We start from the raw sequence: 21,000 nt of genomic DNA on the forward strand, positions 1-21,000 counted from the left end.
TCAAAAAATGTCCGAAAGATGGCGCTTCATCTGATTGGAATAGCAATCATTAGCATAACTAACTAAGACAAAGCAAAGATTATGTTCTTTACAGGAAATGCTCAATATGTCCACCATCATTCCTCAGAATAACTGTAGTCGAGGAATAATGTTGTGAACAGCACTGTAAAGCATGTCCGGAGATATGGTGAGGCATTGGCGTCAGCTGTTGTCTTTCAGCATCCCTAGAGATGTCGGTCGATCACGATACAGTTGCGACTTCAGGTAACCTCAAAGCCAATAATCGCACGGACTGAGGTCTGGGGACCTGGGAGGCCAAGCATGACGAAAGTGGCGGCTGAGCACACGATCATCACCAAACGACGTGCTCAAGAGATCTTTTACGCATCTAGCCATATGGGGTGGTTTTTTTTGTTCTAATAAAACCTCATGTCATTCCAAGCATGTGTATCAATTTTTACCTCTCTGTCTACAATATTCCATGGTTTATTAAGTTTTCAAATTTATACTGACTTTTTGATCACCCGGTACATTAATAAATATATTTTGATTTTGCAACATTTGCAGAGTTATCAATTGAACTCATGAAGTCTGTAAATGAGTCCGCAATCATTTTATTTTTGGCACTTTTATTTTCACAAGTCCGTCTTGATCAGCCGGCTGGAGTGGCCGTGCGGTTCTAGGCGCTGCAGTCTGGAACTGAGCGACCGCTACGGTCGCAGGTTCGAGTCCTGCCTCGGGCATGGATGTGTGTGATGTCCTTAGGTTAGTTAGCTTTAATTAGTTCTAAGTTCTAGGCGACTGATGACCTCAGAAGTTAAGTCGCATAGTGCTCAGAGCCATTTGAACCATTTCGTCTTGATCACACAGATTTCTTTACACTTTATTTCCGGTTCCGGCTTACCACCATCTTCAGATCGTTAAAATAGTCTGGTGAAAAAATCATTGTCAAGTTAAACATGAGAGTACATGTTTTAACGATCTGAAGATGGTGGTAAGCCGAAACCGGTAATAAAGTGTAAAGAAATCTGTGTGATCAAGACGGACTTGTGAAAATAAAATTTCCAGAGTTGTTGCCCGGATTTATTCTGGATCGCTTCATTTGCTTAAATCATCCTGATGTAGGCTACTTGTGATAATATCGGAAACGCTGGAACACATCAATTTACGATGGGAACATTATTTCGAATGCGACCGATCACAGAACTTCATATGTCATGACGAAATTAACTTAAAGTTATCGAAACTGTGAAATCACCTTAACCTTTAGAATGAAATGTCCAGTTCAGTATAATGAGGTGTACTCGCACCGCTACGACAGTTACACTGCGGAGTATTTGATAAACATTATTATTTTAGATTTACCTGACTTTCCTCTGGTTTCGTGGAATCGGTAATAGGTCTTCAATTTAAATCCATTTTACCTCATTAATACTGACAGGCACATATTTTACCATTCGCCGCTGAGAATAGTTCATAAATCCACTGAAAGTAGCGACTGTTCTGGATAGAACTACAATTCCAGTGAATTTCAAAGAAGGATGAAGAAGCAGTTTCTTTCAGTATACGAACTTACAGTGCTGGTCGTGACATAATCTAATACGGACGTTCAGCCTTATTCTGATGTTGCATTGTATCACATGTCCGAAAGAACAGCCACCACGCAGTTATATAACTGATTCGCCTAGATGGACAATAGATCCACCTTCTTCAGTGCAGTTGCACAAATGCTTCCGACCTCCTGCGGGAATCTCCGAGTAGAGAGCATGGATGAAATGGAAAGGGACTGTGGATGGGTGGCGCTCGGTGGGAATGTGGAACGGCAGTCACGTGTGCCGAAATATTCCGCGCTGATGTGCTAAAACGGTCTCCCGGATGGCGCAGTGGTTAATGCACCTGCCTAGTAAGCAGGAGATCCGGGGTCAAGTCCGGGTCCGGTACAAACTTTTTACTCGTCACGGCTGACTCCGCATACTGTCTTGATGCATCAGTAATTCCTTTCCTTTGTTCCCCCTCAATCTTTAATTTAAACGTAGCAACATGTTTTATTTTCGGTATACAATGCTGCTCTACATTGATTTACTTACTCGTAGTAATTACAAAGTTACACAACGAGCTCGTTTCCGCGTTTTTTGCCACTGTCAAGAGGACATCCTTAATGAACAAACAGATTTTGAACATAGAAAATGCCTGAAAAATTTTCCTGACATTATATTGTAAAAATGGTAAATCATCACGACAAACACTAAACAATACAACGTTTGTTATTTATGTATGGTAAAAACACGAAATACTAACTCTAAGAATTTAACGAATGAACGTTATCACTGACTTTCCACAAAATATGATTTGTAATGCAAAACAACGGCATTGCTGGATCCAGAGCTGTCAAAATCCTGCCAAAAATAATTTTACGAAGACCGCATAAGTAACAGTACATATAAATAATGTGGCCGTAACAACTGACACATTCGCTCAAAGATGCAGTATGTACCGCGACATACAGGGTGTTTCAAAACTGACCGGTATATTTGAACGACAATAAAAACTAAACGAGCAGCGATAGAAATACACCGTTTGTTGCAATATGCTTGGGACAACAGTACATTTTCAGGCAGACAAACTTTCGAAATTACAGTAGTTACAATTTTCATCAACAGATGGCGCTGCAAGTGATGTGAAAGATATAGAAGACAACGCAGTCTGTGGGTAAGCCATTCTGTACGTCGTCTTTCTGCTGTAAGCGTGTGCTGTTCACAACGTGCAAGTGTGCTGTAGACAACATGGTCTATTCCTTAGAACAGAGGATTTTTCTGGTGTTGGAATTCCACCGCCTAGAACACAGTGTTGTTGCAACAAGACGAAGTTTTCAACGGAGGTTTAATGTAACCAAAGGACCGAAAAGCGATACAATAAAGGATCTGTTTGAAAAATTTCAACGGACTGGGAACGTGACGGATGAACGTGCTGGAAAGGTAGGGCGACCGCGTACGGCAACCACAGAGGGCAACGCGCAGCTAGTGCAGCAGGTGATCCAACAGCGGCCTCGGGTTTCCGTTCGCCGTGTTGCAGCTGCGGTCCAAATGACGCCAACGTCCACGTATCGTCTCATGCGCCAGAGTTTACACCTCTATCCATACAAAATTCAAACGCGGCAACCCCTCAGCGCCGCTACCATTGCTGCACGAGAGACATTCGCTAACGATATAGTGCACAGGATTGATGACGGCGATATGCATGTGGGCAGCATTTGGTTTACTGCCGAAGCTTATTTTTACCTGGACGGCTTCGTCAATAAACAGAACTGGCGCATATGGGGAACCGAAAAGCCCCATGTTGCAGTCCCATCGTCCCTGCATCCTCAAAAAGTACTGGTCTGGGCCGCCATTTCTTCCAAAGGAATCATTGGCCCATTTTTCAGAGCCGAAACGATTACTGCATCACGCTATCTGGACATTCTTCGTGAATTTGTGGCGGTACAAACTGCCTTAGACGACACTGCGAACACCTCGTGGTTTATGCAAGATGGTGCCCGGCCACATCGCACGGCCGACGTCTTTAATTTCCTGAATGAATATTTCGATGATCGTGTGATTGCTTTGGGCTATCCGAAACATACAGGAGGCGGCGTGGATTGGCCTCCCTATTCGCCAGACATGAACCCCTGTGACTTCTTTCTGTGGGGACACTTGAAAGACCAGGTGTACCGCCAGAGTCCAGAAACAATTGAACAGCTGAAGCAGTACATCTCATCTGCATGTGAAGTCATTCCGTCAGACACGTTGACAAAGGTTTCGGGTAATTTCATTCAGAGACTACGCCATATTATTGCTACGCATGGTGGATATGTGGAAAATATCGTACTATAGAGTTTCCCAGACCGCAGCGCCATCTGTTGTTGAAAATTGTAACTACTGTAATTTCGAAAGTTTGTCTGCCTGAAAATGTACTGTTGTCCCAAGCATATTGCAACAAACGGTGTATTTCTATCGCTGCTCGTTTAGTTTTTATTGCCGTTTCAAATATACCGGTCATTTTTGAAACACCCTGTACCAGCTAATACGTATGCATAAGGAGCCGTACGTAGGCACGGAAACTAAAATAGACTTAGGGAACTGTGCTGTTCCTATTTGCAAAGGTTCGATTGATAATGACAAAAACGCCGAAACTATCTTGGCGTGAAACTTAATAATCACTACGATCAAATAAATAGTACAACAGACACCTGTACCAAAAATAAAATACGTCTGTCATCGACAGTTTCTCAGTTATACGTCGAAATAAATTGCGAAAAATTTAGGAGTGAATTTCACAAAATCGATATTAGTTACTTGAGACATAATACTCAGAAATTGGCTATAGTAAGGAGGGAAGGAAGAAGGAAGATTTAGAATTTAACGTCACATCGACAACAAGCTCGTTTAAAGGCGTAAAATTGGAAAGGAAATCGGTAGTATTCGTTACAAAGGAAACACCCCGTTACTTGCATGGGGCGTTTTAAGAACATGAAGGTAAACCTAAATCTAGATTGCGGGATTGGGATTTGACCCACCGACCTCCAGAATGCGAGTCCAGTGTACTGATAGCTGCGCCAACTCGCTCCGTTGGTTCGCTACAAAAGCGCAGGTACTAGGAGACGGGACAATAATGTGATTGCAGGGGGCACTGACACTCAGCCCTTATGTTTCTAGAATAGATAAGTAAATAATATATCGACAGGTCTCAGTCATAAACAGAAATGTCTCAATCGAAATTTTTATTTTCCTTCGACATAATTCCTTTCAAAACGTATCAGCTTCAGGTTAACCACATAATAAAAATTGGGGTCAAGAGTCTGCTGTTTATCATTGCCTGATGCAGAAAAGACGGTCGCATTGTTCTACAAGTAATTTTGTTACGAACAATTAACGTCACCAGGTATTAGAGACGGCGGATTATTCAAGAAGTCTCTATCTCGTCATTAAAGCTTTCTGCGTTTAACCATTACATGATTTCCATACTAGGAAAACAATGTGGTGAGGTTTCGCCAAGGAAAAACTCTTGACATGCTCTTTACATCACCAACCAATTCCAAACCTTTCAGTATGTAGGAAATAATTTTGAACTGCAATGAGTCCACTCACTTTGAGATTGACTGTTGCAACAATGACATTATCGAAGTTGTGTCGAACGTCAGTTCTAACGCTTCCTGTAAGCACTCGTGTATTGAGTCTAATTGTGTCGGGAAAACTGCACAATACTTCCACGCGGCAGCTGCTTGTCGTCGTCACGTGCAATTGTAGAGAGTTCTAGTGGTTCTCCAAATTTTACCTTCTTTTTACTGGAAAGAGGAAGGAAGATTTATAACTTATCGTCTCATCGACAACAAGCTCGTTTACAGGCAGAGCATGGGAAAGAAAATCGATAGTGTTCGTTACAAAGGCAACACCCTGCCACTTGCATGGGGCGATTTAGGAAAATGAAGAAAAACCTAAATGTAGATTGTAGGATTAGTATTTGACCCACCGTCCTCCAGAATTCGAGTCCAGTGTACCGATAGCTGCGCTGCCTCGCTCGGATGGTTCGCTAGAAAAGGGCAGGTATTATGAGACGGGACAATAATGTGATTGCAGGGGGCATTGACACTCAGCCATCTGCACAACAAAGGAGTCCCCGTAGTAGTGAGCTCCCCTAGGAGGCCGGCCGGAGTGGTCGAGCAGCTATAGGCGCCACAGTCTGGAACCGCGCGACCGCTACGGTCGCAGGTTCGAATCCTGCCTCTGGCATGGATGTGTGTGATGTCCTTAGGTTAGTTAGGTTTAAGTAGTTCTATGTTCTAGGGGACTGATGACCTCAGAAGTCCCATAGTGCTCAGACCCATTTGAACCATCCCCTAGGAGTGACCTTGTTGAATTTGTTTCCTTACGAGTGATGAAGAAGTTTTTGTGACATGAATGCCGCTTCCCATGGTCTAATAAGCTGAAATCCTATGCCTGTGTAGAATAAGAAGTTTGCTACAAGTACATCGACCCCTTCATTAATGAGGGATTGTCAGTAGATGGAGGTGGACGAGAAGTTCTTGGTCTGTCCGTGATTTATACCCTGTCTCAGTCACGACAGTTGTCAGGAACGGCAATTTTTTTTCCTGGTGTAGCTTGGTGTGATGCCTATATTCATCGCAATGTCTCTTTATCAGTGTGACTTGTCTGTCCAATGCCAAGACATCTTCTATATTAGCCATCTCCTTAGACCGAGATCGGAACTCAGTATCGTTTGTACTTGTGTTGGAGGACGGAAGACACATATAAACTGGAAGTTTTTGAAGAAACTTTTTAAGCCACAACAGTCACTGATTACAAATATTCGCTTATTCAATTACGATCGTTTGGATCAGTTTCATACTGATCAAAATACAGAAATGTGTTTAAGTTACAAAAACGTACATAATGGTAAGCTAGCTACCGTAATAACTAGTGTTGTAAGCGGTAGGCATGCGATTCCTCATCCGAGTTCAAGACGAAAATACAAGGTGCGACAATAAAGTAAAGAGACTGATGTGAAAAAAAATGTTGCTTACCGTTTTAGTCAAGTTTAGTGTTGTCTCCTTCAAAGTAGTTCCAGCGCTTCTGCCATTGATGTAACGTTTCTGGAACTCATTTTCTGTAATATCCTCCAAGAACCTCGTCACAGCTTTATGGATACCTTGTGTTGTTTGAAAATGGCGTCCCTAGACCACCGTTTTGACTCTTGGAAATAGAAAAAAGTCGCACGGAGCGATATCTGGTGAATAAGGTGGCTGAGGTAGTACTGAAATTTGTTATGAGGTTAAAAATTCCTGTACTGACAGAGACCATTTTTGCAAAAATCTTTCTCATACCAAGATCTTCAGTTATTATTAGATGAACCGTTTATCGATTGATGTTCAGTTCGTCTGCAATCATTTTCACGGACAATCTTCGATCAGATCACAAGTTCACGCACCCTGGCCTAGGTGACATCCATCTGTGAAGTTGATGATCATCCACTGCGGTCTTCATCTTTAACATTCGTTCTGCCCTCACTAAACATTTTATTCCAACGAAAACTTGAGCTCTTGACATAACCTCCTCTCCAACAGCCTTATGAAGTTTACCGTAAGTTGTCGTCACGTTTTCACCCAATTTTACGCAAAAATAAATGGCATACGGTTGCACAATATTATGCAGTTCCATTTCCGTGACGAGAGACACAACCACATGCTAACTTATTGCAGCACAACTCACGACTGAGCAGATGCATCGATGAGCGGTTTGGACTAGAAGCAGCTTATAGACCAAGGTCAAAGATAATGTGCCTATGCGAGCCTGCAGGGTTGCCACATCTTGCAAGGAAAATCAGTCTCATTACTTTATTGTCACACCTCGTATATGTAGCAAAACCTAGTTCTACCAGTAGGTTAAATGGAAATGCTATTCCAAACTGGGGCTTTGGCGACGCCGTAACGGCGTACAGCGTGGCCAACAGCAGGTACGATGAACTCCTACCGTCTACCGCGGTTGATGTATTACCTTAGTGAGACGCTGCAATACCACGAGGATCGGATGCGCAGACTCGCCTATGTTCGAGACGCATTAACGCCAAAACCTTTTTTTTTTTTCTTTTTTTTTTTTTTACAGCATCAAACTGTACCCAGATTACACGTCAACGATGTGGTATCTTGTGTATTTCTTTCTGTTACTGTTAGAGTAACACATAATATGAACGTCTTACAGACGTAAACGACTACTTCCTTTCGAATATGACACAAATAAAGCCAGTAGAAAATAATAGTGAATAAAGTTACATCGTCTTTATCCAGCGGTACAAAGAACACAGTAGGTAGGCTACACTAGACTGCACATTGTGCTACACAGAATAATTCCATTCTGTACGTTTGACGTCCTGGCTTATGCTCGCAGGGCCAGCACGTACACGTACGAGCAACGTTCACTTTAGAAAGTATGTTGAAAGCGACCACCTTCTAATTGCAAATACTTCCCCACTCGCTGCATCATACTTTGCAGGACGCAACACACCTGCATCCACCTTTGCCAAAGCGGCATCCACACGAGCTATTAGGTCATGTACGTCCATGGTTGGAATACAATAAACTTGTTCTTTAAAATGCCGCCACTAATAAAAATGTAGACGATTAAGGGCTGTAGAACGTGGAAGCCAGGACACTAGACCTCCAGTACAAATCTTTTTCCCTGGAAATGCTTCATTTACACAGTTATACAAATTCGTTCCAGAATGTGGCGCTGCATCATCATGCTGAGACCTCCCAAAAGTTGAACGTTTTATAACCCGTCAAGAAAAGTATTGCAAAGAAACGTACGATACAGAGGCGTATTCAACTTCTCTGGCAATAGATAAAGGCGCAAAGAGAGTCCTTCAACGACTCCTGACCACAGGCTTACCCCAAAGCGTGGTGGTTGTGCTCCGACCAGTAATGGCTGTTGTGGAGCTCGAAAATGTCTTCACGAGTGGAGCTAGAAGTAGTCCACGTGTCTTTGTGTATAAAACGTTCGTTACACTCTACTTGGTGCAGAAGTCATTCACAGAACTATAGACGGCGAATTCTAATTTATCGTCTTGTGACAAAATGGTATGCTGCTAATAAACGACAGGAACTTTGGAAAGAACATTTTAAAAAAATACATCAAAAACCCGACGAGGATTCGAACCACAGCTTCATAGCTGAAGTGGGTTTGATGTCCCAGTAGTCCATTCAGGTAGCTACGACGAGTCGTACAGCCCGATGCCCTGCACGCTGTGACAATTTTGCCAGCTCCTCGTTATCATACACGTATTTTCAAAATGGACCCTTGTAAGGTGTCAGGCAAATCCAACACCTTCCATGAAAACCCTGACATGATAAGCAAATCCAGTAGCATGTCACATAGCTCCGAATAAATCGTGACATTAAATTAACCAAAGTAATACGAGTAACGAGTGAGCAAATGGAATACCACAGATTAACACAAGAATGCCTAAATGCATGTCATACCTTCCCACCGTGAGACAGACGCAGTTCCAAGGGGAGAAACGAGAACAGAAGCCGAGAGCAGAACCGTGTTAAGCTGGAAGGCCCTACGATAAGGGACGGACGGGCACCCACGTCGCCAGCTAACCGCTAGGACCACACCACCCGCAAGTTTTAGCGTGAGACTTTTTCGCGTCTCTGTGACGTCAGGACCACCCCCCAGCCAATGTTAAAAGCTAGAGCCCTCCAGAAGAACAGTATAGATCTTACGATAACGCTAAAAGGACCACACCAGCTGCCAGTTTTAGCGTGAGACTTTTTCGTGTCTCTGTTACGTTGCAAACTTTAAAAAAACATTGTCCCACCACGAAAAGTATAACGTTTCTCATTGGATGGACAGAATTTTTGTAGGCGGAGCTTAAGGTTAACATTGAGACCCTGATTGGTCAGATAAAAACAGAGCCAGATAGTTTTTTTTAAACCAACTTCGGTAAATTGTAGTAAGGAGAAGCTAGGAGAGAGTGGCTTCCGAGACGGCGAGGTGAGCGGAGCTGTGCTGCCCGCCGCCCCCTGACGAACACCGACAAGGGATTGAACGCACGCGATGCCGCATAACAGCGCATAAAGCTTCACTCAGAACTGCAGAAGTCTCATCTGTTACACCCCCCTTTTTGCGTAATACTAGTGTCGATCGTCAATTAAAGCTCATGGTGTTCACATTTGCCACTTGAAGTAAAAATCCGAAACGCGATGATTTTTCTGTTATATAGTTATTGAGAAGCCACATCAGCCACTATAATTTACGACAAGTTAGATAAGTAATTAAAGATAATTGAGGGTCACTGTAGACCATTTTTGATAGTTTTGTCTTTTGTGAAACTTAATTTAAACCTAGATTATAGATGTGATATGGCATAGGTCATCCTTCGATCCATTGTAGAACTTGGAAAGCCACTCAGGGAATATTCGTTCACATTTTTGTTGAACGCAGTTGGGGGTTTACCATCTTGTATTAAAACATTTCCTTTTATCAATAGTGCAATTTATAAACGATGTTTTGTGAGTAGAATAAAATTTCTAATGGTAAACTTAACTGCTTTTTCGACGTTATTTTACCAGCTAACTAAAAATAGGAAAGCCTTGAACCCCTTCCACTAAATTTTGTTAGTATTAAGATTCTTTTACAGGGAGTGCAGTGGAACTGACGCTGAAATCATTAAGTATTTGGTTATATCATCGCTAGTCTCACTGAACTCTTCTGAACTCTACATGTCATGTGTGGTCTGGCGTCTCCTTACCAGCAACAGGTCCCAGGTTCAAACTAGACAATTCCCTAAAATACACGCTCAGAGCGTCGTTGCGCAAAAGTGGTAGGGAGACACGATATAGAACAAACAGACGCCACGGAGAATGTTAGACCCTATCTGATTTTGGTAAGTAAATGTTTCTCTAGAATCTGTAATGGGAATAGAAAGCCGACTTCTAAGTGTGGCATTTTTTTCACCCTGTGAACACAGACTGGAAAGTTAGCAAACGTACCTGTTTTCGTGAAGCAATTAAGTGACATTGTCTCATGAAGAAATATCACTATAAGGAAAGCAACACGTGTCATGTAATGTTGGGCTATCGCTTGCGTACTGTACTTACAACGCCGCTCCAAACAGCCTATGAGACGTGGCCGAATACAGCTTGCAACGGCGTTAGAAATCTAATCTTAGACTACGTCTGCGTACAACTAATCTGAATAAATAAAACTCAGTTAAAAGAGAGCTAGAGTCATGAGTCAAAAGGAAATTTTTTTTTAATTCTGAAGGGTAGCTGCAAGTAAATGTACGGACCAAATGCAGTACAACGAACCTAATTGATAACAACTTTTCAACCGACAAAGACGTCGCAGGCCCAGCTGGCATACCAAAAACTGAAATGAAGAATCGCTGTCGCCACAGGGCCAAGAAAACCGTGACTTTGTCGGATTCCCGATTACAGTTGGTAAAAGCTAATAGTAGGGATAGAATGTGGCGCAGAGCACGAAGTCACGGACCCAAGTTGTGAACAAGGCACCGTGCAAGCTGGTGGGCGCTTCCTGATTGTCTGCCTGCGTTTACGTGGAATGGACTGGATCCTCTAGTGCAACTGAACCGATCACTGATTTGAAATGGTTGTATTCGGCTATTTCGAGACCATTTGCAGCCGGATAACGATGCAATTTTTATGGATGACACTGCGCCTTATCATTGGACCACAACTGCTCACTGTTGATTTAAAGACAACTCTCGACAAATTTGAGCGAATGATTTGGTCATCCATATTGCTAGACATGTATTCCATGTAGCATTTATGGGGCACAGTCGAGAGGTCAGTTCGTGCACAAAATCCTGCACCGGCAAAACTTTCATAATTATGGACAGCTAGAGAGGCAGCACGGCTCAGTGTTTCTGCAGAGGTCTTCCAACGACTTGTTGAGTTCATAACACGTCGAGCTGCTTCACTACGCAGGAAGATCCGACACGACATCAGGAGCTCTCAAATGACTTTTGTAGTTACAGTGCCAAGTAAAACTTGCGTAGAGCGCCGCACCTACTGGGCGCTGGTAGTGTAATAAAGTCTTCAGTCGTATGAAATACGTAATTGAAGCAGTTATACATCAGTACAACATACATGTAAGTGTGGTAAGCTAATTAACAATATTAATGTAGAACGTAAGCAAAACGAAGCCCCTCTAACAAAGTCTTCTATAGATATCGCTGTAGATGTTGGCAGTAAAAGTGAATATCTCATCAAAACATTAAAATATTTGGAGAAAATAATCTTTGTGAATTGTAGGACTAGCAGACTTCCACCTCACGAAAAGTAACGACCTGTTGTGTAGGTGACGCCAGATATCTGTTAAAGCCTGTTCAAAGGAAACGATTGATTAACCTGACCCATGGGCTCCTAAGCTACGCCGTCATCTGAAGTTCCATAAAAAAGCTATCCATTTCTTCCGAGCGTAAACTGCAGTAGCAGTGGGTACCACTTATTAGCCAGGTTTCTTCACGGAATGATTAAAAAATCAATGTTTTCAAAACAGACGGTAACAATCAGATCTTGTTCACCAAAACTAAAATTTTGTAATGTAACAAAGATACAAAATTAATAGTTTTCGTTATTACTAATTAGTACAATAATGTACCAGTTCAAAGAAGTGTGAAATCGTGGAACAAGACCCGCATGCTTATAAACAGATACAACAGATGAACAAACTACACTCCTGGAAATGGAAAAAAGAACACATTGACACCGGTGTGTCAGACCCACCATACTTGCTCCGGACACTGCGAGAGGGCTGTACAAGCAATGATCACACGCACGGCACAGCGGACACACCAGGAACCGCGGTGTTGGCCGTCGAATGGCGCTAGCTGCGCAGCATTTGTGCACCGCCGCCGTCAGTGTCAGCCAGTTTGCCGTGGCATACGGAGCTCCATCGCAGTCTTTAACACTGGTAGCATGCCGCGACAGCGTGGACGTGAACCGTATGTGCAGTTGACGGACTTTGAGCGAGGGCGTATAGTGGGCATGCGGGAGGCCGGGTGGACGTACCGCCGAATTGCTCAACACGTGGGGCGTGAGGTCTCCACAGTACATCGATGTTGTCGCCAGTGGTCGGCGGAAGGTGCACGTGCCCGTCGACCTGGGACCGGACCGCAGCGACGCACGGATGCACGCCAAGACCGTAGGATCCTACGCAGTGCCGTAGGGGACCGCACCGCCACTTCCCAGCAAATTAGGGACACTGTTGGTCCTGGGGTATCGGCGAGGACCATTCGCAACCGTCTCCATGAAGCTGGGCTACGGTCCCGCACACCGTTAGGCCGTCTTCCGCTCACGCCCCAACATCGTGCAGCCCGCCTCCAGTGGTGTCGCGAAAGGCGTGAATGGAGGGACGAATGGAGACGTGTCGTCTTCAGCGATGAGAGTCGCTTCTGCCTTGGTGCCAATGATGGTCGTATGCGTGTTTGGCGCCGTGCAGGTGAGCGCCACAATCAGGACTGCATACGACCGAGGCACACAGGGCCAACACCCAGCATCATGGTGTGGGGAGCGATCTCCTACACTGGCCGTACACCACTGGTGATCGTCGAGTGGACGCTGAATAGTGCACGGTACATCCAAACCGTCATCGAACCCATCGTTCTACCATTCCTAGACCGGCAAGGGAACTTGCTGTTCCAACAGGACAATGCAAGTCCGCATGTATCCCGTGCCACCCAACGTGCTCTAGAAGGTGTAAGTCAACTACCCTGGCCAGCAAGATCTCCGGATCTGTCCCCCATTGAGCATGTTTGGGACTGGATGAAGCGTCGTCTCACGCGGTCTGCACGTCCAGCACGAACGCTGGTCCAACTGAGGCGCCAGGTGGAAATGGCATGGCAAGCCGTTCCACAGGACTACATCCAGCATCTCTACGATCGTCTCCATGGGAGAATAGCAGCCTGCATTGCTGCGAAAGGTGGATATACACTGTACTAGTGCCGACATTGTGCATGCTCTGTTGCCTGTGCCTATGTGCCTGTGGTTCTGTCAGTGTGATCATGTGATGTATCTGACCCCAGGAATGTGTCAATAAAGTTTCCCCTTCCTGGGACAATGAATTCACGGTGTTCTTATTTCAATTTCCAGGAGTGTATATCTTATGCGGTTACTAAAAGTGGTAGTCAAGTACAATTCTTCGATTTTTAATGAAAAAGTTTCAGTAAGCAGATGGTCTTGCAATGGGTAATCCGTTAGCGGACATTCTATAAGACATTTTTTTATAAATTCATTAGGAGAAAAACTGTTAAACGTTATGCTTCTACAGTATTTGCCATTCAGTCCAGTTCGAAGTACGGGCGTGATATTTTAATTATATGCCATGGAATGATGGTGTAGACCAACTCTTTGAAATATTTAATAATCTTTCACTTGCGACTTGCACAATTCAAATCGTGAACTAAATCTTGGCTTTAAATTTGACCATTATTGATGGTTTTACGTGAAGCAACAAGTCTCGATCAAATGGCACCTTCTAATTCGATACATCCACAGACCCATAATACAGCTTTATTTCGTTCAGCTATTCGTCATGCTGTAGTCACATCTTTTTCACCAGATAAAAAAAGAAATTAATTTAATCAAGAAAATAGCCTGTAATCACGGTTATGAGCCCTCATTAGTGGGAAAAAGTTACGAAGCGAAAACTAATAAAATAGTCACTACTTTAGAAGACAATAAAAATGGAGATAATGATTAAGGAAAATTTATTTCAATCGCTTATTTTGGTAATGTATCGAATAGGATTCAGCATGTGTTGATTAAGAAATATAGACATGATGTTGTTTTCGCTACAATCGACAGTTCACGAAAAAATTGAATCCATAATTTAAAAGCATCAAATGAAACTTTACGTTGCTCTGCAGTTTACAAAACGGCTTGCGTTATATGTCTGGTGTTATATGCTGGAGAGAGCGGTAGGCCATTTAGCTTAAGATACAAGGAACACCTGTTAGGATAGAGGGGTAAACATGTTCATAATTCAGCTTTCGCGTATCATTTATTAGTGATGGGACATAATCAAAAAGGAGTAGACGAAATGATGAGTCTACATAGAGAGAAGAAAGGGAGGCAGCTTGATGTCTCGGAAGAATTTGAGATCTTTAGACATATGATCAGTGCAGATGGCGACATTTTAAATGAAGTACTACAGTTGAGAAAAATAAGCTTCATTAACACTTTGAAGCCGTCGCTCGCAACAGCATGATGTTCTGGCTCATGTTTCTTTTCACTTCTATTTCGGAACCGTTATTTTTCTCTTCACTTAGCGGACTCTGCATTTCATTATCAAATGCACTGGATATGCAGGTTTTACGTCAAGAATACTCTTCTTATTAGCATATTGTAATATCTTGTTTTAAATTCTGCTCTAGTATATTCTTTATTATTTTTCATTAGCACATATTTTTATAACTAACAATTTTATTAAGTTTTGCTACATATTGCCGTAGTCATTATTTTGAAATATTATTTTACTCCTTTCGTATTCCCACTAACAATGTCCTTGCTTAGAACTAAATACAATTTGTTCTATTCAAACCCTTAAATGTATAATATACTGATGTATTACTGCTTCAATTACGTATTTCATCCTTTGAGCATTTATCACTCTACTAGAGCCAAGCAGGTGAGGTGCTCAGCGCTACTTTTATTTGGCATCGTAAACAGCTGCCGCACGTTAAGTGTACTTGTGGAGTAATTCTTGCTGTTTTTGTGAAGGACTTACTCCATGATTTCTGCTATCTGAGCGTTTCAGTTCTTCTGTATACTGTACTTCAAATCACATTTGTAATGTACTGGCCATTTTGGATGTATATTTTGTAATGTGTTTAAAACACTCTAGTTGACTTTACTGCTTCTGAAGAAGATACCCACGGGGGTATCGAAATCTGGCCAAGGCTTATTACAGTAAACTTTAGGCAACATATTGGCTGTATGCGTTATTTGTTGAGTAAAAGTAGATGAAAGTGATCACATGTTTTAAGAGAAGTGTATTATTCTCTTCCAGCTTTGTACACATCATCATATATTGTAGCGAACAAAAGGCACTCGTCTGAATAGACTACGTAGAAACTCAGTAATACGCCAGGTACATGAGTCGACGTGTACAGTCTTCCGAGTTTCGAATCGTTATTCCCTCCCAAAGGGTTCAACAGAGAAGCCATATATTGAATGTAACGTTAAAAAAACGACCCGACGCACAGAACTGTTCTCAAAATAAAAAAATCTCTTATCTGACTTCAAAATGGATAGCTCTACTCCCAACAATCTTAGGCCCCAAATACCTGTCTCATCCTAAATGCTTGGTCTACCGAAGATACATAAAGAAGTATGTCTGCCGAGACAGATAGTGAATGGAACTAACTTGCCAACGTACTTTTTACCAAATAATGTAACCGAAGAACACATTCAGAAAAAAACAGAACGCCTTGAAGGACAAGAGATAGGACGTACGTATTCACGGGACACGTACAATGCTATGTTTTGCAGAAATGATAAGCATTTCAGTTACATAGTTTCAGCATGTGCCTTGTTGCCTAGTAGCCACAGGGTCCGTCATGGGCCCTGGTAACTTTTTCCATGCAGATGACATCGACGCGTATAAGGTGCGAATAGCGACCTGTGGTATAGCCATCCATGCTGCATTTACCTGGTGGCTGGCGTTGGGTCACAGCGCTGCGCTCATCGTTTCACCATATCCTTCGACTGGTGACACGTCTGGTAATCTAGTGGGCCAGGACAAAAGGCTGACATCGTATGACACCAAGAACACGTGTTCATGCAACAAGATATGGTCGCGCATTGTCTTGTTGAAAAATGGCCTCTAGGCTGTCGTGCAGGAAGAGTATGGCTACGGGTCGCAGGATGTCATTCATATAGGTCACACAGGTCAGAGTGTCCTGGAGATGCACCAACGGTGATTTGTGGCTGCACTCAACAGCACTCCACACCATACGGCCTTGAGTTGGCACTGTATGTCTTGTACGAATTCTGTCACTGTGATGTCGCTCCTCCTGTCTGCGGCGACTCAAAATTTGTCCGTCATTTTCAGACAAACAGAACCTGCATTCATCAAAAAACATATCTATTGCCATTCCTATCTCTAGTGACGTTGTTCCATACAGCGTTGCCATCTAGCATGTTTCTGCACATTCGTCAAAGGTAGGCGGAGAAGTGGACGACGCGCACGTAATAAACGGCGACGGACTGTCACCCCTGATGCTGTGCGATGTGTTACACTATTCCACTGTTGCACCGGATCCGAGGAGGACGCAGATGTGTCCTGCAATGTCATTCGGATGAGGTGTCGATCTTGTCGGAGCGTGGTCTGGGTGGTGCGACCTGACCCATCTCGTTGTGTTCTGTGATGGTCCGTGAACCATTGTGCAAAAGCTCGTTGCACTACCGAAACACTTCGTCCCACAAGAGCAGCAAATTCCCGGATGGATGAATTACATTCTCTGACGCCAATAATGCGCCCTCTTTCAAACTCACTGACTTGACGGTACGGTTCGCGCATACGTCTGCCAGGCATCCTGCACCTCTGCTCAAGTCACACTGATCCATTACTTTCGGTTTATAGCGACAACGAGAGCTGCAGGCAGATTTTATCGGTAGGTGGTGTTGCGCCGCCATATCGATGTTGACCTTGAACCTGCGGCCCGACATGGTTCAAATACTAATCATTTCTGCCGAACACACCAGTATATATGTCCCGTGAATACGCGTGTTCTATCTCTACTCGTTTAAGGTGTACCGTTTTTTCTTAACGTGAGAGTACTTTTGTGAGAACCGGCTGCGGTAGCTGAGCAGTTCTAGGCGCTTCATTCCGGAACTGCGCTGCTGCTACGCTCGCAGGTTCGAATCCTGCCTCGGGCAGGGATGTCCTTAGGTTAGTTAGGTTTAAGTAGTTCTAAGTCTAGGGGACTGATGACCTCAGATATTAAGTCCCATAGCGCTTAGAGCCATTCGAACCATTTTTGGAACTTTTACCAGAGATCTGATACATTTTTTAGAACATTTACACATGGTGAAGACATCCACTACTGACATGCTTCTAAGCTGTGATGTGAAGTCTTTGTTTACTAATATTCTGATATCAGATACAATGGAGATCACAGGGAAGAAAGCTGATCCAGGTTTATGTGACCTGATTTAATTCTATCTTCGGTACAGTTATTTTAAATTTGAAAGATAGTTTTATGAACAATTTGACGATGTTGTTACGGGTTCTTCCTTGTCACCATTTTGAGCAAAAGGCGTTAAGTAATGCGACTCTAAAGCCTTCCTGTTAGTTCCACTTTGTAGATGACGTATTTGTTGTATGATCACATAGCAAAGAAGAGCTTCTCACACTCCATATTTCTTAAATGAGATTCAGCTCAAAATCAACTTTACCTTGTAGGCTAAGAGTGATGTCGCTCTTCCGATCCAAGGTGTGTTGGTATGTAGAAAATCTGACAATAGGAAACAGAGTGTATAGAAACCTGATAATGCAAATAGGTACTGGGATGCCACGAACCCAGCCTAGAAGTAACCAGTACTCAAGACTATCTTCACGTGTCTTACATATGTGACAAAAAGGCCTAGAAACAGAGTTGGTTTTCTTAAAGAAGAGAGTGAAAGCTACGATAGTTGGTCCATGGAAACATTTGTAATGCTAACAGGAAGGACGAGGAGCCTCTTTCTAACGCTGTTACGTTTCTGTTTGTTTCTGTGTTTATTGGCCGAATTAGCAGAATTTTACTGAAAAATGGTATACAGACATCTTTTATCAGTGAAAACAAAATACTTTTCTATTGTAGAACGGACGCATCTGATTACCTTAACATTGGGGAAGTCTATGAAATGAGTTGTGGCTGTGGCAGGGAGTAGGACCTACACAGGCGAGACTGGAAGGACTGTAAAATAACATATTAAAGAAGACGAACGCCGCACGCATTTAAAACAAAATGTGAAATCTGTGGTAACGGAACATCAGGATATTATCAGCCTTGATCTTGATTTCGACAATGTACATTTGCTGATCAAGGAAACCAACATTTACAGAAGAAAAGTTCGAGAAGATATTTCCAAGAAATGGTGTATTTTCAATATGGAAGACGGCTATAGGCTTCAGGCTTTTTGACTCCTTGCCATCAAGGACACGAACACGTCGATGCGGTGCGAAAGTAACACATGTAACTCCCAAGGAGTGAATTCTGTGGACAGAAACATTTTTGGGAAACATTTCTCCTCTTTTGCTCTGCCCGTCCCACCTCTGTTCAATAACGCTGGCGCAACCATGGCCCCAATAAGAATATAAATCAATAAGACTTCTTCTGCCTAACCGCAGAACTCCCTTTTTATCCAACTATGATGGCCCACCAATGGTTGCCACTATAACGTTCGCCAATAAACCCCGTCTTCAGCGTAAGCGCAACATAACTCCATTTTTAAGAGAAAATGGCACTGGTCTTGGACAGTGTTCAGCTAACCATGGTCACCACAAGATCCTGAAGCAGATCTCAACAGAGGGTAGAAACATTAATCGTGTAGAAGAAAGATGGCGCAGAGTAGTAAGCCATAACGTTTTACCTTCAGTGACAACCAACTGTAGACATAAATAAGCAACATTTGGCTACAGGTTAGGTCGGGGCTCTATAGTCGCACCTGGAGATGACAAGTTGGTGCATCGCTGAAATATCGTGCAGGTTCCACGACATTATAAAGCGCGAAGCTTGAGAACGTTATAACCTGTTATTCCGTCGGAGAAGCTTCAAACAGCACTGTTTCTAAACGTCTTTAATGCTGCTTGGACAAATCTCAGGGTTTCTAAAACTTTATGTTATGATGCTTAATTTATGACCTTCGAGATACATGTCAAAAATAGTAAGAGTTTGTGGGTGATTTACAACTCACAAAATCAAATTCCTTCGCAACAAACTAGGCTCATTGCAATCGGACAGCATTTTAGTATCACGAAATAGCCCTAGCTTCTCTACATGGACTGGGTGCTAGAAAAACGTTACAATAGTAATAGGGCCCTTATCCCCGACTCACGTATATCCAAAAGATAAACTAGTATCTCAGATAGGAATGAATCATGAAACGCTCAGCTTGAAGTATTGAATGTTGAAAGCGAACACACTGTACCTCGAATTGACGAGCACGTTCTGCTGCTTCGATGTCTTCAGTTGAGTTGGTGGCTGGTTCGTTCCAAGCACTATTCAGCGTGATGCCGACGTAACCTGCAATATCCAAGCCAGATGTTACTTTGGTTCAGAATAATACTTCGACAAAGCAAATGTACTGCCTGTACAAGGCGTCGTCATTTGCGCCTAGATAATAAGACGCAAATTAACCTGAGTTCGACAGAGCAGTGTATTAAAAGTCAGTGTACTGCTCATGCAGCAGGTACCGGCTAAATTGTTAGAGATTGTTGGAAAGTTGTGCAAATAATGGTTTTCTCATATAAGTGTTGTTCGACCTTTGAAACTGAAGGTGTAACATTAGCTTGTAACATCTCGTAGACATCGCCATCATCAGCGCTGATCTCTAGCGCCTAACAGACACCATCCCGGCGCTCGTTTGAAGTGTTTAAGAGAAAGCGTAATAAACATAATTCTGGATGGCCGAATCGAAATAATAAATCACCTACACGAATCCAGAATCTTAAAAAGGAACAAGTTAATGTTTTTGTTATCCAAATTAATGTCTGCGTCCCAATACCAGCAAGACTTACATTCCGGAAGATATTACGAAACCAATAACGTTCCGCTGCTTCCAGGAAGTATGTTTAGCTTTCAGGTACTATTAAATTGTGGGAACTGTGTGGCAACCTTAGGAAATCCACTTTTGACAGTCACGTGACACAAAATCAACAAGAAATCAATCTTTTGAATCACAAATGATTACACTGCTACTCACTTGTTTACCAAGGCTTTTCGTATACTGAATGGCTCTCGGCCGATCATAGCCAAGCATAGCTACGTGTGTAGTCCTGTACTTAAATCATGAATAAAAATAAAGTGGGACAGTATTCAGTTATGACTAAATGATGTGGTACGATTGGGTAGTCACAGGTATTTATGGAGAACTTTATCCCAGATGTCGGTACTAACAGAATCAGAAGAATTATATAGTTTTGAGAGCTGTTGTGGAATGGGGATACTTGAAATGGAAATGTGTGGTAATTTATATTTATTTATTTATTTATTGCCAAATTATAGACATGTTACCTGATTTTTTAAAAGCAGGTCGTACATCTCACAATTTTCGTTTTTTCATCTTTCTGCAGTTTTCTTTTGTTTTATCTACAACATTTACAAAGAATAATACTTTTCAGAATAAGAGTAATTTAAGGTTGAAATATAAATAATATTTTGTTGCTTTTTAAGAAGAATATAAAAAGAGGACGGATAGAGGAGAGATTTGTTAGTACCATCACCGAATGTTACTGACGG

At 42.6% G+C, this 21,000-nt stretch overlaps 1 protein-coding gene across 1 annotated transcript in view; it reads right to left on the bottom strand.

Moving 5' to 3' along the window:
- The window catches only part of LOC124805602 (myrosinase 1-like), a 108,345-nt gene that overhangs the window by 35,650 nt on the left and 51,695 nt on the right, over positions 1-21,000 (bottom strand). The window contains exon 6 of the mRNA XM_047266169.1: positions 19,691-19,785. Within this exon, the coding sequence (XP_047122125.1) occupies positions 19,691-19,785 (95 nt within the window). The remainder of the gene's footprint in view (positions 1-19,690; positions 19,786-21,000) is intronic.

This window comes from Schistocerca piceifrons, chromosome 7, assembly GCF_021461385.2.
Source record: "Schistocerca piceifrons isolate TAMUIC-IGC-003096 chromosome 7, iqSchPice1.1, whole genome shotgun sequence".
In the NCBI taxonomy this organism is placed as follows: Eukaryota; Metazoa; Arthropoda; class Insecta; order Orthoptera; family Acrididae; genus Schistocerca; species Schistocerca piceifrons.